This window comes from Typopeltis vanoorti, chromosome 10, assembly GCF_054136105.1.
Source record: "Typopeltis vanoorti isolate ZY-2024b chromosome 10, IOZ_Tvanoo_1.0, whole genome shotgun sequence".
NCBI classification, from domain to species: domain Eukaryota; kingdom Metazoa; phylum Arthropoda; class Arachnida; order Uropygi; family Thelyphonidae; genus Typopeltis; species Typopeltis vanoorti.
The window spans coordinates 73,444,211-73,470,841 of NC_143558.1; the positions used below are offsets into that span (position 1 = coordinate 73,444,211).

Consider the following 26,631-nt stretch of genomic DNA (forward strand, 5'->3'; position numbering starts at 1 on the left):
ATTGAAAAAAGTGTCAGTATTTAAAAACAGCTATTTTAAAAACAAGGGGTACAATTTATAGAAATGGGTTTAAATGGGTTTAAGCAAGTGAAAAAAGATTGGAAACCACTGCACTAGATGATAAAATCCATCTATGTCACAGTGTGAACTGAACTGGATGGCTGTTGGTTGGAAAATGGGGATGCTATAAATTGTGTAAAGAGCACACTCTTGATTGCATTAAACCCAACATGACATTGCTTTAGTTTCAAAGCATTACATTATATATGTAACAAAGAAGATTTGAAATGTTATATTTATAATGGACCGTAAGATTTACAAAAGAAAGGTTTGATGATGTTTAGACTAGTGCAAAATAAGTTATTGTTTGTGGAATTATGTCTCTCAATCCTTCCCAAATTTTCTTCATCCTCTTGAAAACCACATGACTAAAACTGTGCATTCTAATCCTCGTATCAAGACTAATATTGCAACATCTTTACTTCTATATGAAAATCTCCTCCTCATCATCGCCATAATCTGTTGGGTTGTCTTCACAATTTTAGCAATATGATCTTAAATTTGAAGTGTACCCCACAGATCTCCTATCTCCTTCATCTCTTTCAAAACATTTCCACCAATTGTATAAATTGCATCTCACTCATGCCTTCCAGTTTGAAAATTTTCCATTTCATCCAGTGAATTGGTAGCCCCTTTATATGCTCACATAAACAGCACAAAAGACTGCCTTGTTGGCTGGCTAAGCAGATAGTGTTTTCTGCTCTGGAAGCAAGAGACATGGATTATCACACTGTGGCTTGGATGTTTATAAAACATCTTGTGGTTACAAGATTTTCCCAATCTATGCAAGACCAGTATCCCGCTTACCAAAAATAAATGGCCTGAAAAAGTTCAATGTTTGGTCTCTAGAGCAGATTACTGTATTATCTAACCTTTAGTATATTCACAGTACTAATGCACCGGTTTACAACTTTTTGTCAAGATTACCTATTCACATCTTCCTGTAAATAAAAAACATCATCTACTCTACTCTTCCGAACTTTGCACTATCTGAAAACTGCATATTTTCATTTAAAATTATCTCAATAAAATTAACACACGAGTTAAAAATAACATGCTGCTGATACCTATCAAAGAGTCAAATATCCAATTCATCTTCCTGATCTATCATCTGAACCTCATCTCATTAATCTAAGACCTAACATTGTCTTTCAATGTAAGTACCAACATGTCATGTAATAATCTATGAAAGTTCTTTGCAAAATTCAAATATACTACAGTATATGTCTGATATACATCAGTAAATGTCCCTGGTGTATGATTTTAATAAGTGATTTGTAGTACAGTGGTGTAGAGTTGTGTACTTTAGGATCCAGAATTATGGTCTGCAGAGGACTGAAGTGAGAGAACACTGCAAACATTGAGAAGACTACACATTTCCACTAGTAGTCTTCTCTTTGCTGCTATGTTACAGAGAACACTGATAAGCAGAAATTTGTAGTATGTACAAAGCTTTTAATTAAAACACACCTCGACTATTGTGCACAGATCTTGTCACTTGCTTTCATTTGTGATAAGGAAGTTCTGGAGAGGTTTCAAAATGAATAACAAAGATATGATCAAGATTCTGAGTGTTGGTTATTATAGGGAGAAATTGAGGAAGTATAAATTGCAGCGTAGAGTTGAAAGGCAAAAAGGAAGTGATGAAATCAAGATGTTTATACTGGTTGGAATTTTAAACTCCCAGAATGTATATCATATTGTGCCTTGAACATATTTAGTATTGTAAGCTCATGCACTCTGCATCCGTGCCATCCATTCTTTCCCTACTACAAGGGTAGTCTGTAAAGTTCTCGGCCTAGCAGTGAAAAAATGAATTTATAATTTCAAAATTATTTTTATTTTTCAACATAATCTCCCTTACGACTAATACATTTATTCCAGCAATGCTCCAGCACAATTATCCTCTCCCTGTAGTGGTTCTCAGTAAGATCTGCAAAATATCCCTCTACAGCTGCAATCACCTCTTGATTCGAAGAAAATGCTGACCAGCAAAGAAGAGTTTTAGTTTTGGGAAGAGATAGAAGTCAGAGGGAGCCAAATCTGGGGAATAGGGTGGATGTTCCAAAAATTCATAGTGCAGATCCCTTAATTTTCCCATTGTCAAAACGCCTTTGTGGGCAGGTGCATTGTCCTGATGATGATTTTTATCTTCTGCAAACTGGGTCTTTTCTCATGAAATTTTTGTCTAGTCTCGCTAAAAGATCATAATAATATTCTCCGGCTATTATTATTATTTATATTATTTATATTTCCTCAATTTCTCCCTATAACCAACACTCCAGAATCTTGATAATCTCTTTGTTATTCATTTCAGAACCTTTCCAGAACTTCCTTATCACAAATGAAGCAAGCGACAAGATCTGTGCACAACAGTCCAGATGCATTTTAATTTATGGAATTTGAATTCTGTAAATTTATTACTAGAAAAAGGTTTAGATAATATAAAAGCCAGCTTAGCAGATCTTGTCCAAGAACTCTTTGATAAACAGAATGAACAAATAACAAAAAAAATTACTGAATATGAGGATTTTGTTGAATATAATAATTCAAGTCAAAGAAGTTTTGCAAACAGTAAAAGACATTAAAATCAGCATTAACATACTAACTGACAGGCAACACAAATTGATGAAAGAGACAACCAAACTCCGTCAAGAACTTAATTCCCTAAAACTACAACATGAACTTTTAAATCAGCAACAACATAAAGAAGATCTTGTCATAAACGGTCTTCCTGAAACTGTATCTAGAAAACCTTAAAGACGTAGTTTTAAAGTTAGGCCATGCAATTGACATCCCCCTACAGAATAATAACATTCGGCTGTAAATCAGATTCCCAGGAAGAACAAGAAACAAGGCTTGCCACGACCCACACTAGTAATAGTTCAACAGACAAGCAAGTCCACAACACAAGAGACAATCTCATAAAAGCCAGCAGACAGAAAAAAAACAGTTGCCAAGGACATAGATGCATCGCAAGACAATACGTCAATCTTTCTATCTGAGTATTTAACACCGTTCAATCAGAATCTGTTGTACCAAGCAAGAAAAACAAAAACAGAAAAAAATTATCAATTTTTGTGGATCAGAGATGGCAAGATATTCTTGAGAAAGTCACAAACATCAAAGTTGATAGAAATAAAAAGTTCGGAAGAACTTCCGAGATCATGCTGCCAAACAAAAAAAGGGGGTGGAATATTAATATTTATCGAACATAAATTAATAGCAAAAGAAGATGTTTATCAGTTTGAACATGCTGAAACCAATTGCATCAAAATCATTAATACCACCAATCGACAGCATCCCATAATACTATGCTATTTACAGGCCACCAAACTTAAACGCAATAAAATTCTTTCATGAACTTAATTGTTGGCTTTCACGCCAAGAAATATGCTCAACTGAATACTTAATTATAATGGGCGACATAAACATAAATATTGCAAACAAAAACAACACTGTACAACACATAGACACACTATCCATGTATAACCTAATACCAACAATAACATTGTGCACCAGAGAAGAAATATTCCGAAATTATATCACTGCTTCCTGCCTAGATCATATAAACATCTAAGCACCACCAAACAGTTACACTGCATCAGTCGTAAAGTGCAAAGTAGCAGACCATTACTTCACGGCTCTAAACCTGCACACTAAATCAATATCCATGCAATGCTTCACATATGAAAAGCAACACAAAACAATAATAGATGAAGAAATAGTCAACCACAAAATAAAAAAAAACCGACTGGGAACACATGCCATCACCAGATTCAACAGATATCCTATACAACAACATTAAACTCACACTGGAGGAAATATATAAGAAAGCTGCAAAGAAAGTCAGAATTCGTTCAAGAACAACCCAAAATCCTTGGATAACACAAAACTTAATCCTAGAAATACACAGAAAGGGCGCTCTATGGAAATAACTAAAGCGATATACAAATAACAAAGCTTAAAAACTGAATATAAGATAACAAGGAATTGCCTTACAACACAAATAAGAAAAAAAAAAAGAAACTACTACAGAGACAAATTAACCTCCGCACAAAACAACATGAAAAAAACCTGGCATCTGATCAACAAGATGCTAGATTATGCTCCCAATACCACCGTCTCTCAAACCATAAAACACAGCTTCATGAAAGACGCAAAATCTATCTAACAACTAGTAAATGACTTTAACCAATACTTTGCAGACTCCATCCAAGAACTGCACAGAAATATTCCTTCAATCACAAAACGTGATCCTCCACTTGGACAACAATCAAAACAGACATTATGGTTCCCAACCATAAAAGAAGCAGAACTTCTTTCTATAATACATTAAAACAAACCAAACAAAGGCCAGGAACTGATGGTATAACATAATGGTATAACTTAAGGATATCAAATTATGGAGATCGTACTAAAAAAACTCACAGCATACACAGAGAACTTTCATATTATCCCCAAAACACAATATGGTTTTCAGAAAAATAAGGGAACAACATCTCTCTTGGAAGACTTTACGGATGTAATTAATACTGCCTTAGACAAAAACATACTAGTCTTTATCGATTTAACTAAAGTATTTGACACACACACACACACACACACACACACACACACACACACACACACACACACATCGAACCTTATTAGAAAAGCTGAGACATGTTGGAATAGATAGGCCTCTGCACAGGTGGTTTACAAACTACCTTCAAAATAGAAACCATATCACATGTATCGGATCAAACCAAAGTAGAGAGCTACCAGTTACCTGTGGAGTGCCACAGGTAACTGGTAGCGCCACACGAAGCTCTACTCACCCCAACTCTATTCAACATTTATATGCACAATATTAATCAGCTACATCTCAAAGACAATATCTTCCAATACGCAGACGATACAGCTATAACATCCATCCATAATAATGCAGGCATAGCCCAAACAAATATACAGCATGACATAAATCATAGAATGGCTCACCAAAAGCTCCATACACCTAAACTCAAATAAGACAAAATTAATGATATTCAGAAATCCACTGACTCGACCAATTGATAACAGACAGAAGAGGATATAATAACAGGAACAGAAGTCGCTGGGTACAGCATTTTTTGGCAGGATAGGAGGGGAAAGCGTGGTGGTGGGGTACTGCTTATGATAAGTGACGACCTATGTCTTCTAAGAGTGGAGGCTTTGGAAGGAAGTGAGACAAATGATTTTGAGAGCATGTGGTGTGAGGTAGAGATAGGCAAGACAGGATATTTAGTGGGGTGTTGCTACAGACCCAGGAGCACAGAGGATGGGGACCAGGAGATGTTTAGACAGTTAAGTTTGGCAAGTGCAAAGAAGCATGATTGTTATGCGAGATTTTAACTACAGCAGTATAAATTGGAGAGAGGAAGATGCATGTAGCAATAGAGGGAATGGAATTTCTAGAATTCTTAAGGAAAAATGTCTTAGGCAACATGTAACAGATGGAACAAGAGGTTCAAGAGTTTTGGATTTGGTTATAGCATCAGAAGAGTTGAAAATAACCGAGATGACATCTCTCCCACCAGTTGAAGAGAGTGACCATGTGGTTTTGACTGGGAAAATGAATAGACATGCAGGAGTATCAAAGAGACAGGAACTTATGTGGAATTATAAAGCAGGTGATTATAATAGTCTTAGATGTCAACTTCGGGAAGTTTTATGGAGGGAGGAATTGGGAGCCCGGGATATCATTAGTGCGTGGGAAATTGTTAAAGAATATTTGTTAGCAGCAATGGTAAGTTGTATACCACGAGTTAAGAAGAGGACACAATTTGGAGTAAAGTGGATGACAAACAATGTTAAACAGGAATTGCATGTGAAAAAGAGGCTATGGAAGAGATATAAGGAGACAGGTGAAGAGAAGATGCATGAAGAATATAAGACACAGGCCAGAAGAGAAACTAGTGTGGTAAGGAAAGCGAAACTGGAATATGAAAGGAGATTGGCCCTAAGATCCAAAGAAAATCCTAGGGAATTTTTTAGCTATGTGGCCAGCAAGAGGAGAAATGACTGTGGAAGAATGATATTGTGGGATAAAAATGGGAATAGAGTGACTGATGCAGAGGACATAGTGGAATTGTTCAATGAACACTTTATTGGAGTATTTCATCCTAGAGGAGTCAGTTTTAATACTAGAGGGATAGGGCAGGTTCAAGGTTTAGAGGTACAGGAGGAGAGTGTGTTTCAGATACTGGGTACTCTGGATGTCAGTAAAGCTTTGGGACTGAATGGTATTTCACCACGAGTTTTGAGAGAATGTGCTAGGGAACTGACAGCTCCTTTGACCTGGCTTTTCATTGAAAGTCTGGCTACGGGAAAGTTGCCCATGGAATGGAAGGAAGGTAAAATAGTGCCATTGCATGGGGGGGGGGGTAGCAGACTGGAAGGGTCTAATTATAGGCCAGTTTGTGTGTCATCAGCAGTTAGTAAGATCTTGGAGAAAGTAGTGAGGGACCGTATACAGCATTGGGCAGATGTGGGTAACGTTATCTTTTATAATAAAGTTACAAGAACATTAGATGAGGGAAAGGCATATACTGCAATTTTCTTAGACTTAGCGAAGGCATTTGACAGGGTGCCACATGATAAGCTGATGTTTAAGTTGCAGCACATGGGTCTAGATGTCAGATTGGTCAACTGGATTCAGGATTGGCTGTCTGATAGGTATCAGAGAGTTGTGTATGGTGGAGCATCAAGGAGGCAGAGGGTTACAAGTGGGGTTCCACAGGGCTCAGTACTAGGATCTATATTGTTTAACTTTTATATCAATGACATTGCCAGTGGATTGCAAGGGGATATTCAGTTGTTTGCGGATGATGCGAAGCTGGGAAGGATTATTAGTAATAATGCAGATGTGGTAGCCCTGCAAGAGGATTTGAATAAGCTGGATAGATGGGCAAATGAATGGGGGGTGTCGGTTTAATGCAGCAAAATGTAAGGTTTTGAGGTTTGGGAAACATCAATAGGAAGCTGCATACTCAATGGGAGGAGTTATACTGGAGGAAGTAGCGGAGACAAGCGATCTGGGGTTGATGACTGATAGAAACCTGAAATTTAGGGGACATATTGCAAAGGTGGTGAAGGTAAGACAGAGGATTGCTGCAATTATGAGAAGGACACTGAACTGCAGAGATAAAAGGGTTATCATTCCGTTGTATAAGTCTCTGATCAGATCACACTTAGACTACTGTTCTCAGATTTGGTCCCCAGGATTTGGAGGGGATAAATTCCAAATTATTGTGTGTGTGTGTGTGTGTGAACTTCTCAACCTATGGTTGTAGGTTGAGAAATATAGTGGAAATCAGACCTAACAAATGTCAGCCTACTTTCCATCACAGCAAACAAACCAATAAATAATAACTTACTGCTGTCATCCTCAGATAAGCTTAAGAAATAAGCTTCGAGGATGAAAGCTGAGAAATTACATCTCAACCAAGATCAACAACAACAACAACAACAAAAAAAAAAAAAAAAAAATATATATATATATATATATATATATATATATATATCCATATATTACATTTATGTGCAGTAGTTGCAGTGCTTAATTACATTAAATTAAAATTGTGAATATATATAACTCATTGATAAATGTATAAATGCTTTAAAAAAAGCAATATTGTTGAACCGCAAAAACAATAAATTACCAACTACAGTAACTATTGTTAATACATTATGCAGAAAAAAATCTGTATGAATTTCATTGTCACAAAAAAAAAAAACATATTTACAACAGGTTTCGCTCTGTTGTAAATATGTTTTTTTTTGTAATTGTATTGTAATCACAATATGTAATCATAATTTTAATAATAAAATAAGGATTGAATTTTAAAAAAAATTAAATCAATGTATGTATTATATTTAACCAAATGTATGTATCATATGCAATGAAATGTATGTATCATATGTAACCAAATGCATGTAATGTATGTATCATATGTAATGAATTGAATGTAAGTATCATATGTAATTTAAATATGTAATCATGATATGTAATCAAAATTTTAATTAAAAAATATTACTGTATGTATGTATGTAATTTATCTGAGAAATAATAAAATGTAAACAAACAAAAAAATATTATTACCCAAAACCCAATGGGTAATAATTCTGGGAGATTGCATGAAATAACCCTCTTTATACAGTTTCCAAGGATGCCCTTTGGTTTTCCCCTGATCTCCCACTATTTTCTGATGAACCTCTCCAATACTGATCCTATAACAACCTCTTACTAACTTGTAGGTCTACCCCTCTTCCTCCTGTCTACCAGACTCTGCAAATTGAATCTTCCCAATCTTTCCTCATATTTGACATCCAGAGGTTAGAAACTACCTTAGTCAGTCACCTCTGGACCCTTTCCAACATCTGTTCATCCTTCTCAAAACCAGGTGACCAAATCTGGGCACAATAGTCCATGTGTTGCCTTATCAAAACCTTATAGAATGGAACAAGAATCTCCCTACTTCTACAAGTCAGTGTCCTCTGCATCATTCCGAGAAGCCTTTGTGTTGTTAACAATTTTGGCTATGTGTTCCTTAAATTTCACATCCTTATCCACTATCACTCCCAGATTTCTTATTTCCTCCATCTCCGACAATATATCCTCACCAAGCATAAGTTCTGCATCCCATCTTTGTTTTCCAAATTTTAAAACCTTACATTGTGCAACATTGAACTCACATCCCCAATCACTCAATTTATTCAAGTCTTCTTGTAAGTCCACAACACCTTCTCTACTCATCATGGTTCATTCCAACTTTGCATCATCTGCAAACAACTGAATATCTCCATCCAAATCTTCACCAATATCATTAATACATAAGTTAAACAGTAAGGGCCCTAAAACACATTCCTGAGGCACACCACTAGTGATTTTCCTTTTCCTGGATATCGCTCCTCCATACACAACTTGTTGATACCTATCAGATAGCCAGTCTCCAATCCAATGCACTAATCTAATATCCAACCGCATCAGCTCTAGTTTGACTATCAACTTATCATGCGGTAATGTATCAAAAGCCTTTGTGAAATCCAAGTATATTACTGTGTATCTTCTCCTCTGTCCAAGGAAGGAGTCGCCTTATTGTAATATGCAAGCATTTTACTAAAACATGACTTCCCTTTAGCAAATTCATACTGTCCATCAAAGATAATACCACTGTTGTCAACCCAATTCTGGATCCTAGTTATCACAAGCTTCTCCAACAAAAATTAACAACAACACTTGACACGCAGATATGCCTATGGTTTGATGCTTGAGTATCATCCCCCTTTATGCAGTGGCACAATCTTGCCCTTCTTCCATTCCTTAGGAACTTGACCCGGTGCAAGACTTATATTAAAAAAATATGTCAAAGCCGGCTTCAACTCCTTGGCACATTCCTTCAGAATACGTGGTGATATATTATCAAGTCTTAACTCAATTCCCCATACGCTTCTTGCTCACTTACAGTCAGTCTCTCCTCCCCATCATTAACTGCTCTCAATCTCTCTATGAAGTCACATTCACAAGATTGAAAGACCTTTATGAGCTGCTCATTAAGTATCTCCACCACATCTTCCACAACAGCTGTCTTTATATCATTTTCTCCAATCAATGTCATCCTTCCATAATCATTCTTTCTTTTGCTGGCTACATATCGAAAGAACTCCTTAGGATTCTTTTCGCCTTCATTAACTAACTGTTGCTCATACCTTACTTTTGCTACCCTTACCAACCAAATCACCTGCCTTGCCTGGTCTTTGTAATCCTCATGGAATTGGTTATTTACAATTCTCTTATTCTGCTTCCGTAATGCCTTTTTTTTTGTATCGCATGCTTAATCTCTTTATTCACCCATTTCACTCCTACCTTTTTTATCCTTCTCACCCTTGGAATACATTTAGACATACTAGATAATTCTTGAAAATCCCCCAAGCTGCATTGATCTCTTTTCCAGCTAACTCCTCATTTCATGCTACACCTTCAAGCTGTCTCCTGAGCTCTTCATAATCACTCCCCATGGTTATTGTTTTACCATTTTCAAGATATTAATAAACAAGATGCCTTTAGCATCCCAAAACACTGATGCCATGAACTTCCCATATTTGGTTCTGATGGAACCGAATATGTCTTCTTTGGCACTGAACAACCGCCTTCTGTCCACTGTTTTCACTGCTGTTTTGATTCTGATGTGTAATGGTGAATCCAAGTCTCATCCATAGTAATGAATTGATGCACAAAATCATTTTTATTCTTGTTAAAGCACTCTAAGCACTGTTCAGAGATTTTCCTGCAAGTAAGTTTTTGATCTGCTGTGAGCAAGCATGGCATGCATCTTGCACAAAGCTTTTTCATTTGCAATTCTTCATGCAAAACATATCCTACACATTCTTTTGAAATGCCTATAGTCTCAGCAATTTCATGCACTTTGACTTGCCGGTCATCCAATACCATAATAATGCACTTGATCGATGATTTCTGGTGTTGTTACACTTTTTAGACATCTTTCACGTGAATCATCTTCAAGGCTGGTACGGTCACGCTTAAACTTGGCAGCCCATTTCTTAATTGTTGAAAACGAAGAAGAAGAGTGTCTATAAACTTTTATGAACTTCGAATGAATTTCTTTTGGCATTAAAGCTTATTTTACAAAGAATTTTATAATCGCAAGATACTCAATTTTATCCATATCAAGGGATACAGACAACACTTTTGCTTCAGGCAGCCGTATAAAACAAACTACTTGATAGAATGACTTGTAATTTCATATGGATGCTTATGACAGATATGTACCAACTTAGAAAAAAAAAATCTTGCCAATAGTGTTGTCGTCTATGGTTGAGGCCGAGAACTTTGCAGACCACCCTCGTATTGTATCCACACAAAAAAGATATTTCTCATTTCCTTATAGAGCTTCCAGTGATGATCTCTTACTCTACTAACATCTATTACCTGTGAAATAAATTTCCTATATTTATTTGAATAGGCTCCTCTCACTAGCTTATATATATATATTTGCCGGCAAAGGTTGGTCGATTGGTAGAGCCTCTGCTACTAATGGCTCAGTTAAGTAAGTTTGAGCACGGTTAGTAGTTGGAAGGGGACCAATCGTTCGATGCTGTTGGCACACTCTCCCTTGATGAGTCTTTGGACTCCCTGGAGGTGTCAAATAATAATAATAATAATAATAATAATAATGCTTCCTTTGATAAGGAAACAAAAGAGAAAGCCCAAACATCCAGGTGAATGAATCCGTGTACAGAAATCCAGATGTTGTCAAATAACTGCATTATACAGTAGTACAATTATCTCCTTATCCTAACAGTGTCCTTCTCATTTTCTGAATCACAATTTCCTGAGTATCCTTTACTACTTTTGTAATGCATTCCACAAATTTAACTCTCTGTTCAATGACATCCTTCACCTTATCTATTTTCTTAAGCAACTCACTCTCTACAAATATAACATACCCAATCTTCTCTCATATATGAAAGGAGACTGGGTTAAAATCATGCACCAAAGTGCATGACTTTACTTGGCAGAGTGTAAATTCATGCACTTTATGTTCTGACAATTACCTTTTAAACACAAACATACATATTCAAATCTTCTTGTAGCAAAAGCTCATCAGACCTCTCTACCATTAATGTCCCTAAGTTTGCATCATCTGCAAACAGCTGAATGTGTCCTCTTACACCTTCAACATCAATTTCAAAAATAAACAAAAGTAATTGCAGAGCTAAGTTCTGAGTTACGCTACTTGTTGCTTTTCTATTTCAAGATATCACTCCTGATAAAAAAACACACTGGATTTTATCAGCTAGCTTTGATGAAGGGAGACCGTCTCACTTAATGATACTTAATGAGTAAAGGATAAGCACCATCTACAAGTCCATAGCAAGTTGCAAATCTTACTAATAAGCATATTAAATTACCTCTTCCTATTAGTAAGTGAGCCAAAGAGTTGATAGTAGTAGGAAAACATGAATTGATTGGAAATAAGGATAATGTAAGAGTGACGAGCAGGAGGTTGTTAAGAAGAATAAAAGATAATAATGGGACAGGAAAGGTCAGCTAGTAGTCACAGCGTGTTGCCCAGATATGGGAGTAATGAGATGAGGCAGTGAGCAAAGATTATGAATGATAGGTTAGCAGAAATGTATGAAAAGAAAACCTCTCCATGCAATCATTTGGAGAGGCTGCTGCTGGAAGAGAGAGAAATGAGTGAAGAGAATGGATCTGAGCAAATAAAAAGTGATGTACAGGAGCAGAAGTAAGGAGAGAGAGACTTAAGTGGTACTAATGAATGGAGAAGTAGTAGCATGAGTGTAGAGAATAATAGTATAACTGTGCAAGACAGACCAGTGGGATCAGGGAAGGCAGACAGAGGAACATAGCATGAGAAAGATTGATACTCAAAGAGGAAGTAAAAGTGTGAGTAGACAAGAAAGGAATGGGATGATCTGGAATGTGGGAAGAACCATTCAGTTTTGAAAAGGATATTGGCATGGGCCATGAGAGAGAGAGGCATGATGTCACACGTAACAGGTGGTATCAGTGAAACTTGTTATAGATCCAGAAATGAACTGCTATATTTGTATACAAATATTAGAAGTTTCAGAAACAAGGGGAATATTGCATTGATTAAGTTCATTCAGCCAAACTTGTTGGAATGGGTGAGATGTAGTTAGATGAGGATGGCATTCTGGCAGAATAGAGATGGAGGGGTATGATATTTTTTATGAAGACAGAAATGGTAAAAAATGAGGTTGAAGCACTGTTGATGACAAAAAATGAGTTATGCCCATGCAAGGTAGAGAGTTCAGGTGTAAAAAAGGGGCAGTGGTTTTGAAGCAGCAAATGGTGCGAAGCAGGTCAATAGTATGAAATACATAGATGATGCTACATAATTTGGAGAGTAGTAACTATGAAATATATAAAGAAATCATTCAAGTAAATTGGAAAATGGTGATCATTATGAGTGATTTTAATTATGAAAATATAGATTGGAATGAAGAGAACCATCTGGATGTAAAGAAAATCAATTTCTCAAGTTTTGGGGCAGTATATAACAGAGGACATTTGAAGATCAGGGGCCTTGGATTTGATCAATTCAACAGAGGATGCCATTATAAATGAGGTATTATATCTCACTCTCCAGTTAGTAAGAGTGATGACAAAGTGATTAGTGGTTACCAGCAATGTGAGGAGTTGTGAGGAAAGGATATATGTGGAACTACAAGGCTAGTGATTACAAAAAGCTCTGAAGACAGCTTGCAGCTGTAACATGGAATGAGGAGTTGAATGGAAAGGAGATCATTGCTGCTTGGGTGCAGTTCAAGAACTATCTAGCAAAAGCAATATTTGAATGTATTCCAAGGGTTAGAAGGTTAAATAAGGCAGGTGTGAAATCAATGAATGAAGTCCAAAGAGCAGGCAAAAAGCAGGAACTCGGTAAGGGTAGAAAAGGTAAGGTATAAGCTTATCTAATGAAAAAACAAAAAATGTGACATCATAGAGAGTTTGAGAAAAATGGAAAGGGAGAAGGTGAGACTGACTGTGAGTGAACAAGAGATATATGAAGAATTGAACAAACTTGATATATCACCACAGGTTTTGAAGGAAATGTGCTAGGAAGTTGACATCTGCCTTGGCATAATTGTTTAATATGTCTTTCATTGGGTCAAGTTCCAAAGGAGTGAAAGAAAGCATGTGGGAGGTTTAATGGAATATTATCAGCACTGAGAAAGGATTAAAAACAATTTAATACTTTCAATATTTCATCTCTGTCACAGAGACATCTTCAGAGATTACAAAAAAACTTTCTGTAACAACATACACACAAATATAATACAACAGTAAGTTAAACTAAAGTCCTATCTAGGTGGTGCGCCCTCTATGGGCATCAGCAGGTGGCCAAGGATGTAAAGAGGGATCTCTGATAATTAATGTTTCCCAAATTTTGGGAAGTTCAATGCAACCGTATTTGTTTAAATTCGGTTGATTCCTAAGTGCAGATGCAGATTCAAAGAATAATCTTTCTTTTTTGAATTTACTATGGTGGAGCATGGTGGTTTTTTTCCAGGAGATTTTGTGGGTTGTATCCAAAACATGGTCTGCAAGGCCAGAAACCATAATCGTGATTGCAGATGTATGACTTGTGTTCTTCTAACCGGATAGTTGCTAATCTGCCAGTCTGTCTGAAGTAAGCCAGTTTACAGGCACAAGGTACTCTATATACTCCAGGCACTGAGAGAGGAGGGAGCTGGTCTTTGGTAGAACGGATAAGGGTAGCAAGTTTACGGTGGGGCTTAAAAGCTGTATGGAGGTTGAACTCTTTTAACGATCTGGCTATTTTTTCTGAAGTACCACGGGGGTAAGGTATGGTCATGGCATTTCTGAAGTCCTTCTGAAGAGATGGTTGGGGAATAGGGAAGAAATTGATTATTTTTTTAATTCTGTAGTCACTGTAGCCATTGGAAAGGAAGGTGTTGTGTATGTGTTTGAGTTCGGTTGAAAGGGCAGTTTCACTGGAACAAAGATTATGGGCTCTATTGGTGAGAGTTTTAATAATGCAATATTGCTGAGAGGGGTGGTGATGGGAGAGTTTGTGAATGTATCTGCCTGTATGAGTAAGTTTTCTATATACAGAGAAAGAAAGGTTACCATTAGGAAGGCGTGTTACTAAGGTGTCTAGGAAGGGTAAACAATTGTTATTTTCCTTTTCCATCGTAAACTGGATTCTTGGATGTAGACTATTGAGGTGACTGAGGAAGGAATCTAATGTGTCTGGGCCATGAGATCAAATAGAGAACACATCATCTATATATCTTAGCCAGATAGAAGGTTTTAGAGGGGAAGAGTCTAAGGCTTGTTTTTCAAAATTCTCCATGTAAAAATTGGCAAAGGGGGTAAGAGGGAGGAAACCCATGGCAGGTCCCTCTATCTGTTTGTAGATTTTGTTCTTCCAAGAAAAATAATCAGAGTAGATAGCAAAGGAAAAATGTTTTCTAAGAGTTTAAGGTGTCAATTAGGGGAATATTGGTAAACAATGAGATGATGTCAAAGCTGACCAATATGTCTGTATTATTTAAAGTCAGATTTTCAATTAAGTTTTTAAAGTGGGTAGAGTTTTTTACATGAGATGTGGTAAGACCAGTGAGGGGGGGGGGGTCAAAGAGTTAGCTAGCTGCTTTGACAATTTATAGCAAGGAACATTGGTGACATCTACTATAGGTCTTAGGGGAGAATTAGGTTTGTGGATTTTCGGTAAACCATATATACGGGGAGGGGGGGATGAGAACCAAATGGTTTGAGTTTTTTTGTAATGTTAGGAGGCCAAGAGAACACTTTTTTAAGTAGGTATTTTAAATTTTTAACTTGAGTTTTTGTGAGATCATGTTCAAGTGGTATGTAGGTAGCGTGAACATGAAGAATAATATTCATTTTCCGATTATATTCTGAGGCATTAAGAATGACTAGCATTACCCTTATCAGCTCTGGTGATGACAATACTTTTTTCTTTCCTTTAATTTTCTGAGGGCAGAGAGTTGTCTGGAAGATAAATAATTTTTGGAGGTGACGATCGGGAGAGGATGTTAGCTACGTCAAGTCTGATGTTATTGGCTGTTTCTGGAGCTAAGTGGCAAATTCTGCATTTGATGTTGTACATAATATCCAATACCGGAACTTCTTTAGGTGTGATGGCAAAATTGTGTCCGAGGCTTAGGGCACTAACGGCATCTTCGCTGAGTCTTTTGGAAGATAGGTTGACTACTGTATGAAGTGGTTGAACTTCAGGTAGCAGTTTAGATTTACACAGGTTAATAAATTTTTTGATGTGCTTATTTTTTATTATTTGGAATTCTTTCTGAGAGGAAGCTTCTGAGATGTCAGAGAGAAAACACACGAGTGAAAGAAAGGCTAGATTATGCTACTTTATAAGGGAGATCAGAGAACTCGAACTTTAAATAATAGGCCAAACTGTGTGTCAGATATTTTGGTTAAAGTGTTGGAGATGTTAGTGAGAATCAGGATCCAATACTAGGTTGATAACAGTGGTCTTCTCTTGGATGGACAGCATGGATTTGCTAATGGAAGTTTATGTTTTTAGTAATCTGCTTACTTATTCCAATAATCTGACAGATTCATACAACAAAGGAGATGGATACACAAAAGTATACCTAGATTTTATAAAGGCTTTTAAACTGCCAAATGATAAGTTGATAGTTAAACTAAAATGAATGAGATGGATATTAGATTAGTGCAATGAATTGGAGATTGGTTCTCTGACAGATATCAGCAAGTTGTGTATGAAGGAGCAATATTCCAGAACAGGAAAGTCACTCATGGTGTGCCTCAGGAGTCTGTTTTAGGACTATTGCTGTTTAACCTGTATGTTAATGATATTTGGTTAGATTTAAATGGGGATATTCAGTTGTTTGCAGATGATGCAAAGTTGGGAAGAACTATCAGAAGTAGAGCAGATGTTGTGGCCTTACAAAAAGACTTGAGTGAATGGGCACATGGGTGGGGATAACAGTTCAGTGTTGTGGAAGGAAAGGTTTTCAAATTTGGAAAACGATGATGGGATGTAGATTTTACACTTGGTGGGGATATATTGTTGGAAGTGAAGGAAATAAGAGATCTTGGGATGGTGGTGGATAAGGATCAAAAATTTAGAGGACACATCTCTAAAATGATTGGCTGAGTGCTTAGCATATCTGCTCTCCAGCCAAACAGCTGCAGGTTCGAATTTTGCCGTGGGCATAGATTTTTATGATTTTCTGTGAAAATACTAGTGGTGGTGATGGATGGTAGATGGCATTGGTGTAGATGATGGTAGTTGCGGTTTTTTGTGGTTGGTGGATTGAGTGGTGGAGATAGAGAGTTGTAGAGTAGGTGCCCTCACATGATGAGTCTTCGGACTCCCTGGAGGTGTCATGTAATAATAGTTATGATGAGGACAACAGAACAAATTTTTGTAATGCAGAAGTAAGGAGATTCTAGTTCCATTGTATAAGGCCTTGATTAAGCCACATATGGACTACTGTACACAGATTTGGTTACCTGGATTTGAATTCTTTTCTGGTTCAGTTCTGGTCTCTGGAATGTTGAGTATGAAGGAACATGAGAACATGCAATTTACAGTCTAGTGGATAGGAGGAGGAGGTGGAGGGTAATATGATAGAGATGTATAACTTGGTAAGGGGTTCTTAGTGTTGAAGAGGTATTTTCTAGAATGGTAAGAGAACAAGAGGTCATCAAGGAAAGCTGAATAAGGAAGATGTGAGCAAAGATGTGGGAAGCAGGTCTTTTGCATAGAAAGTGAATGGTGAATGACTGGAGTGCATGTCTGCAGAAAATATGAACATATTTAAGGCACAGTATGACAAGCTATGTGTATATATGATAGTTGGATCAACCCAAAACGAGGCTTAGACTACATGGAGGTCTGGAGATAATAATAGTAATATTAATGTTGCTGATAGTTCATTAATACTTAATTAAATTTAACTGTAAACAATATACTTTAAGCCTATCAGAAGTATTCTTTTGTTTGAAAGGGACAAAGAATTAAATGACATGCAGTAAATAAACAATTTGTTACCTGTAATTTCTTCTCAATGCTGCTATCGAAAACTTTAGGTGGTTTTGAAACATTTAAATAGTTTAAGTTACCTAAAAAGAAAATAGAAATTTATCAAGTTCTATATACATATATTGTGATACAAAATTTTACTACGAAATACAAATTCCTTAAGGGAATTCTAGGACACATTACATTAAAAAGATACATTACTGATCATAGTACAGTAGATCCCCCCCCCCCCCTTATCCACAGTGAATCCCAGTCTGAAAATATAAAATGGAAAATTGCAGAAATAAACAATTCATTGCCCAATAGAACCTATATTCATAAAAGTTCAAAGGAGGCACCAGGGCATAAAACCAGGACTCAAAAACAAAAAATATCTGCCTGTGTTCTGGCAACATAATCAGAAAGCATAGGTGACAGCCATCTTGTTCATGGAATGGTTCCACCAATGCTTCATCCAAGAAGTGATAAAATACTTGAAAGAAGAAGGATTGGAATTTAAAGTACTATTAATAATAGACAATGATAATAATAACTGGCTATCCTGAATCTGTTTGCTATGAAAATGGAAATGTTGAGGTTGTATTTTTACTTCCAAATAAAACCTCATTGCATTAGCCTCTTGACCAGGGCATCATTTGATTTGTCAAGGCCACATATACCTGCCTGGTATTTGATTGCATTCAATCAGAAATTGATGCAGATCCTAATCTGGACATAATGCAGTGCTTGAAATCATTCACTATTGCTGCAATAGCATTCATCGAAGCTGCAATGGCTAGATTAAAACCAGAAACTGTAAATGGCTGCTGGACGAACTTATGGAGTGAAGTAACGAATGATTTTTAAAGGCTTCCCAGGAATCAATGGAGAAATTAGGAAAATCATTTACGTAGCACAACAAGTTGGTGGAGAAGGATATGCTGACATGCTTGATGAAGAAGTGGAAGAACATATTGAAGGCCATCGAGAAGTATTAATAAATGTTAACACTGTTAACAGAGGAAGAGGAAGATGAAGAAGAAACTAAAGCAGAGCCAGCAATGTGGACATTACCGAAATTTGCTAAAGTGTTTTGAATTGCACAGACATCAAAGGATAAAATTATGGAATATGGTCCTCGGATGGAATGCAGCATTGTTAATATCACTGATGTTAATCTGTGATTTTAATACTGGTATGATCACCAAAGGATTACAACCACTTCAGCAATGCTTTGAGTTAAAAAGGAGACAACTTCTGATTACAATGCTCTTTCAAAAGGTTTTGGCAAAAAAAAACCTTCAACAATGTAATTAATAGAAGAGAAAGGTAGGAGAAAAAACAAAAACATATATATTTGCTTTGTTGATTTTCAGAAGGCATTTGACAGCATCGACCAGAAAGTGACATTAGAAGTGCTAGAATCCTATGAATATATAATCGATGGTGAAATTTTGAAGGATTAGGAGAAGAGATGGAGTGATGGTGGACAGAGAATTGAAGTTTTGGGGGTCACAACTTGTGCATTGTTTTATCATGCTTTATACTGGATTATGGCAATGATGCAAAGGACCTTGATATTCAAAAAAGAAAGGAGTTATGGCTCCATTGTATAAAGCATGATCAGACCACATATGGATAACTATGCACAGAACTGGTCACCTAGTTTTCAAATGGAATGAGTTTATCTTAAAGAGAGTTCAGAGAAGATTCACAAAGTCAGTGTTGGATCTTTGGAACTGGGATATGAAGATAGACAGAGGAAATGCAATGTACAAAGCTTTGTAAATTGAAGGAGAGAGGATATGATTTAGGCATATACGATGACAAAGGGCTTGCTACCAGATTAATGTGGAAGAGATTTTTTGTAGATTGGAGACAGGGATGGAAAATAAGAAACCATCCCTGGAAGCTGTGTAAGGAGGGTGTGAGCAAAGGAGTGAGGAAAAGATTATTTTCACGAAGAGTGGTTAGCGAGTGGAAAGCATTGCCTGAGTGTGTGGTAAGTGTGAAAACTATGAATAGGTGTGAGAGTATTGATCTTGATGAGTCTTTTGACTCCTTGGAGATCTGATAATAATAATAATAATTTTCAAATCCAATTACTCAAGTCAGTGAACAAGTTGGCACTTAACGATATTCTACACGATTTTCAAAGGAATGAAAAAAGAAAGAGCAATGAGACAACAATTTGATGACTGAATCTGATGATTCAACTCCATGGAGAATGGCAGACGTGCATTGAAAGCTTGCCACAATTAATACAGGATAGGTATTAATTCTGGAGTCCAAGTTATTAGCACAATTGGGAGTATACTATCCACACCAGGAGATTAACAATATAGGTTCTGTCATTCTCATTTCACAGGAAATCATTTAACAAACCTTACCACTTTTGGACCTGCATGAAAAGGTTCAGTAAAGCTTATGTCGTCACTGTTGATATTTTCAAGTACTAGATTCCGTCTGTCTTTCTGTTCTTGGCAAATGGGTCATCAATTTCCTCTCTTGCTGTTCATTGCATATTATTATTATTATTATTACTCAAAACCCCAAGGAGTCAAAGCCTCATCTGGGAGGTCCTTTTATCATACACAGCTCATCATACCATGCTTTAAACACACTCAAATTCTCTGCAGACACCACACTCTCAGGCAAGGCATTCCAATCATTCAACTCTGAAAAAAACCTGCTTCTCACTCCCCTACTCACATCGTCTTTATAGAGTTTCCAGGGATGACCTATGGTTCTCTTCTGATCTCCCACTATTTTATGCAGAACCTCTCCAGCATTGATCTTATAACTACTCCTTACTAATTCGTAGGTCTCTATCATATTATCATATCTCCCCTCTTCCACCTGTCCACCAGACTCTGCAAGTTGCATCTTCTCAATCTTTCCTGATACTTGACATTCCAGAGGTTAGAAACTACCTTAGTCGGTCACATCTAGACTCTTTCCAACATCTCTTCATCCTTCTGAAAACCAGATAACCAAATCTGGGCACAACAGTCCATGTGTGGCCTAATCAAAGCCTTATACAATGGAACAAGAATCTCCCTACTTTTACAAGTCAGTGTCTTCCACATCATTCCCAGAAGCCTTTGTGTGTTATCTTCACAATTTTGGCTGTGTGTCCCCTAAATTTCAGATCCTTATTCACTATCACCCCCCCCCCCCCCCAGATCTCTTATTTCCTCCATCTCTGACAATATATCCTCACCAAGCATAAATTCTGCATCCCATCTTTGTTTCCCAAATTTTAAAACCTTACTTTGTGCAACATTGAACTCACATCCCCAATCACACAATTTATTCAAGTCTTCTTGTAAGGCCACAACATCTTCTCTACTCCTCATGGTTCGTCCCAACTTTGCATTATCTGCAAACAACTGAATATCTCCATCCAAATCTTCAAAAATATCATTAATACATAAGTTAAACAGTAAGGGCCCAACACATCCCTGAGGCACACCACTAGTGACTTTCCTTTTCCTGGATATCGCTCCCCCATACACAACTTGTTGATAATTATCAGATAGCCAGTCTCCAATCCAATGCACTAATCTAATATCCAACCGCATCAGCTCTAGTTTGACTATCAACTTATCATGCGGTAATGTATCAAAAGCCTTTGTGAAATCCAAGTATATTACTGTGTATCCTTCTCCTCTGTCCAAGGAAGGGGTCACCTTATTGTAAAAAGTAATTAGATTACTAAAACATGACTTCCCTTTAGCAAATTCATGCTGTCCATCAAAGATAATACCATTGTTGTCAACCCAATTCTGGATCCTAGCTCTCACAAGCTTCTCCAGCAACTTAACCACAACACCTAAGACACAGATAGGCCTATAATTTGATGTTTGAGTTCTATCACCTCCTTTATGAAGTGGCACAATGTTTCACTCCTTAGGAACTTGACCCAATGCAAGACTCGTATTACAAAAATATTTCAAGGTTGGCATCAACTCCCTGGCACATTCCTTCAGAATACGTGATGATATATTATCAAGTCCCACAGCCTTATTTACATCTAGTTTGCTCAACTCCCCATAGGCCTCTTTATCACTTAGAGTCAGTCTCTCCTCCCCATCATCAACTGCTCTCAATCTCTCCATGAAGTCACATTCACAAGATTGAAAGATCTTTATGAACTGCTCATTAAGTAACTCCACCACACCTTCTGCAACAGCTGTCTTTATACTATTTTCTCCAATCAATGTCATCCTTCCATAATCATTCTTTCTTTTGCTGGCTACGTATCGAAAAAAACTCCTTAGGATTCTTTTTGGCTTCATTAGCTAACTGCTGTTCATACCTCAATTTTGCTACCCTCACCAACCAAGTCATCTGCATTTCCTGGTCTTTGTAATCCTCATGTAATTGGTTATTTCCACTTCTCTTATGTTGCCTCCATAATGCTATTTTTCTCTGTATTGTTTATTTAATCTCTTTATTCATCTATTTCACCTTCTCACTCTTGGAATACATTTAGATGTTGCATCTGCTAGATAGTTTTTGAAAATCCCCCAAGCTGCATTGATCTCTTTTCTAGCTAACTCCTCATTCCATGCTACACCCGCAAGCTGTCTCCTGAGCTCTTCATAATCACTCCCCCCCACCTTGTAGTTCCACATATTCCCTTTTCTCACAGAGGTCTTCATACTGCTGGCAACCACTCAGGTAATCACCTCATGGTCACTCTCAACAATTGGTGAGTGACCCACTCTCATTAATTATAAATGAGAGTGGGTCACTCTCATTTATAATTACATCCTCTGATGAGATGACCAAATCCAAGACACTGAATCCTCGAGTGCCCTCTGTTACATACTATCTGAGGTAGTTATCCCTCAAAAAACTCAAGAAACTCATTTTCTTTACTTCCAGTTGCTATCTCATCATTCCAGTCTATATTTCCATAAATAAAATCACACATAATGATCATGCTTTCTTATTTGCTTGGCTAATTTGATCATACATTTCATTATCACTACCATCCACATTACCTGGTCTTTAACAACATGCAACCATTCATTTTCCATTCACCTCTATCTCGTACTATACTGCCTCAAAACCACTGGAACTATTTCCTCTTGCATCTCTACTTTGTATACAAATACAACAGCTCATTCCTGGATTTACAGCTAGTTCCACTGATACCATTCATTCAATGTGATCTCTCTATGCTCAACTGGGGCCATTTCCCTTTCTGCTTATTCATTTTAGAACTCTCTTCAATTCCAACTGTTTTTTCCCTCTTGATCCCAGGTCATCCCATTCCTTTCCTGTCTACACATGCTCTCACATCCTCTTGGAGCATCCACCTTTCTCACACTGTGTACCCCATGTCCACCCTGAGCCTCCCCGTTTCTGTGTTCCTCTTGCACACCCATTCTCTAATTTTCCATACTCATGACACTCACCTCCTCATTCATAACTGCCTCTTCAATCTCTCCTGTCTTACTCTCCTGCTCTTCTTCATCATTTCCCACTTGATCTGATTCATTCTCTGTACTCACTTCTCTATCTTCCAGCAGTAGTCTCTCCAAACGACTCACACCATAACCACTCAAATGCAGTCCATCTCTTATATAGTTCATTTTGTCCTTCATTCTCATTCCACACATTAACAACCTGTACTCCTTTCTCCTCACACATTTAAGCTAACATATTATTCATAATCCTTGCTCTCTGCCTTATCTCACCACAGTCATACCTAGGCAGCACGCTTACTACCCTTCCTGTCACACTATTCTCTTTTATTCATCTAAGCATGTGCTCTTTGTCCTCTTTCAAGTCATTCATACCTATTAAAACCATCAACTCCTTTGCTCGCTCCCTCCTCATATCCAATGCCTCAATCACTCTACTCATTTTACCGCATGGAAAACATACCTTGTGCATCCTCTCATCCAGCACACCTTTAATAATGAAGTCGCCATACAATGCCACTCACTCATCTTTCGTTAATTTTTTCATACCAACATGATGTGTTTTAATTGTTTTTACCTGAATGTTCTTAATTTCATTCTGCATCCATTTCATCTCTTGCCTCATCCAACCCATTCAACTTTCGAATCTTGCATCATATTCTCTCTATCATTCAATCATCATTCAAGCTTCACACTTTCACTCTCATTCATACTTTTGAGTTTCTGCACTTTCAGTCCATGCATCCAACTTTCGCTATCATTCATTCTTTTGATTTTTCTCACTTTCAAACCTTGCGTCACACTATTTCTGGTATCATTCATTCATTCATTCGATTTTTTCAACTTTCGAATCTTGCATAATGGTATTTCCAGTTTCATTCATTCTCTCAATTTCATTGCCTTCTACCACATTTGCCTCACTTTCATCCTTTTTACCATCCATTATGGTTTTCAAATCACTCGTTTTCTTTTTCAATGATTTCTTAACAATTTTTTGGCTTTCCTTCACACCATCCTTCTCTTTCGAACAAGCATTCATTCTCCCTGCAACATTCTTGCTACTAACACTTCCTGTCATCAAATTCATATTAGCACTCATCAAATCCTTGTTTAGCTCACACTTTGCACCCCCCCCCAACTTCCATCTGCCCTAAATATCCACAAATCATCTATATAATCAAAAGAATACATGTAGCACACCTCGCACTTCACGAAATGACTGAAGTCTAAGTTAAAGACATGCAATGACAAAGTCACCGCCATCTTTCCTCTGCCGGTTACTACTCTAAGGTCTAATAACAATGAATTTGTAATTAAGTTTAGGCAAAATATCCCACAAACTAATAATACTAGTAGCACACAACTTTTATAGCAGCTTTTACTCAAACAAACACTGATATACAATTAATTATTTCAAGAATAACTTATCTGAATCCAGAGCTCTTCTTACATGCTGCCACTACGCTTGTCTCCTATTTATGAAGTAATCTATGTCATAAATACTGAACTCCTTACCAGTGGGATGAAGATAAATTGGTGAATTTCAATACTACCAAAAGAGCTTATTTCACTACCTTGCTCTTTCTTTTCATGGATTTACTTTCATAAATAGCCTTTTCTGGCTATTTATGAAATATATACACAACATCCCACATCCTCTTCAGTTCTAAAAAAAACACAGCAACTTTAATTGTTTAACACTATGTGAAAGATGGGCAAGAAAATTCCATTATATCCATTGACAGAAATCAGGAATGTGTGAATATGAATACTGGAACATTGTAGCTCTGTGATGGGAATTTACAAAATTCTTTGATAAAGAGAACAGTTAGACCACAATATTGTTAGATTTTGCAAAGGCTTCTGATAATCAAGTTACTGTATTATGCAGGTTGGAGGAAATTGGGATGGAAATTAACTTAGTTAGCTGGATAAAACAGCAGATAATGAACAGCAATCACCTGCCTTCTTTTTCATTCATCTCCTATGGCAGGGATGAGTGAAAGAGAAGGCAAGTGATCAGTGTATGCTACAGGGCTCTGTATACTTGGGCTGCAGCTGCTATTCAATTTTAATTAATGATGCTAGGAATGATTTGAGGGAAAATATTCATTTTTTGCCAAGTATATTAAGCAATGTGTGGAATGCAAAAATTACATGCTATGTATGATGATGGAATAGAGAGGTAAAGTTCATAAGCCACAATGCAAAAATATCTCAAAGGATTACCTGCATGTTAAAAAACATACTAAGCAAAGAATTAGAATAGGAATAATGGAGTTATTATTCTTTTTTATAAGACTTTGATAACAACATCTGGAGACTACTGCTTACCTAAATTTAGGTAAGCAGTAGGGATGTGATGAAAAGGATTCGGAGATAACTGATCAAAATTGTGAGTGGTCAGTGGAGTGCGCCCAATGAGGAAAGATGAAGGTTTGGAGAATATAAAGTGTAACCGATAGCAAAAATTAGGGAATATGATAGTAATTATATAAGTTACTAAAGGTGTTATTTTATAGTGATATGAGAAACACTGAAAAAAATATTTTAATACATGGACAGACAAGAGAGAACAAGCAGTCATCTTGGAAACAAAAAAAAAACTACTCCTTACACCCTTGCTGTAGTTAACAAGAGAGCAAGGTGTGTGAGAAGTATATATATATATTTTCCCTGCAGAGTGGATAACAAATAGAAAGATATGCCAGAGGCAGTCATAGTCATGAGTGCTGTGTTGGTGAATGAGGTTAAAGTGATGTATGAGAGACATTCACACTTTTAATTGCTAATGTTTAATTAATGTTGCTGTAGTTTCTTTTCAACTGATCAATCACAATGAAGTTGTAAACACCTGGGTGAGAAATACGGAGACTGTTTATTCTTGGTGAAAGATACCATGGAGAAGAATTTATTGATATGAAAAGAAAAAGTAGGCACTAAATTATAATTTTTTAAGTTTGATATTTTAAGGATACTTGTGACATAAGATTGAATAATATAAGCACGTAAACGCAAGAAAGATATTTAATTAACCAAATATTTCGGTCTGAAAATTGCAGACCATCTTCAGTGGCACTACAAGAACAGTTTTTAAAAAATACAAGGTGGAATACTAACAACAGATAATTAAAAATAAAACAAGCCACGTGATGTTATATCACTAAGTATTAAAGGGAATATTATTAAGCAGAGACATGATTGAAATAAAGATATTAAGTAATAATATTAAATAACATAAAATTAATATGAATTAATGAGTTATCCTGATTAGACTTTCCCAGATTTTTGATACAGATATACAGTCATTCCGATTCAGGTTAGGACGATGGAGTAATGCCTCTACGCTTTCTTTGAATAAACGTTCAAATTTATAGCGGGATCTATGTAAGAGGCAAATTTTTGACCCAAGGATGTTGTGGTTAGTTTCAATCCCATCACCTTCAAATACTCTTACAACTACAGTTTACAGGAAACCAACGTTCACAGGTCGGTATATTCTTAAAGAATCAGCCCGTCATCCTTGTCAAAAAACA

The 26,631-nt window shown here is 36.8% G+C and overlaps 1 protein-coding gene across 1 annotated transcript in view; it reads right to left on the bottom strand.

Moving 5' to 3' along the window:
• Positions 1 to 26,631, bottom strand: part of LOC150102509 (cilia- and flagella-associated protein 61-like) — a 509,206-nt gene that overhangs the window by 100,468 nt on the left and 382,107 nt on the right. The window contains exon 14 of the mRNA XM_090399377.1: positions 17,688 to 17,758. Coding sequence (XP_090255503.1) covers positions 17,688 to 17,758 — 71 coding nt within the window. The remainder of the gene's footprint in view (positions 1 to 17,687; positions 17,759 to 26,631) is intronic.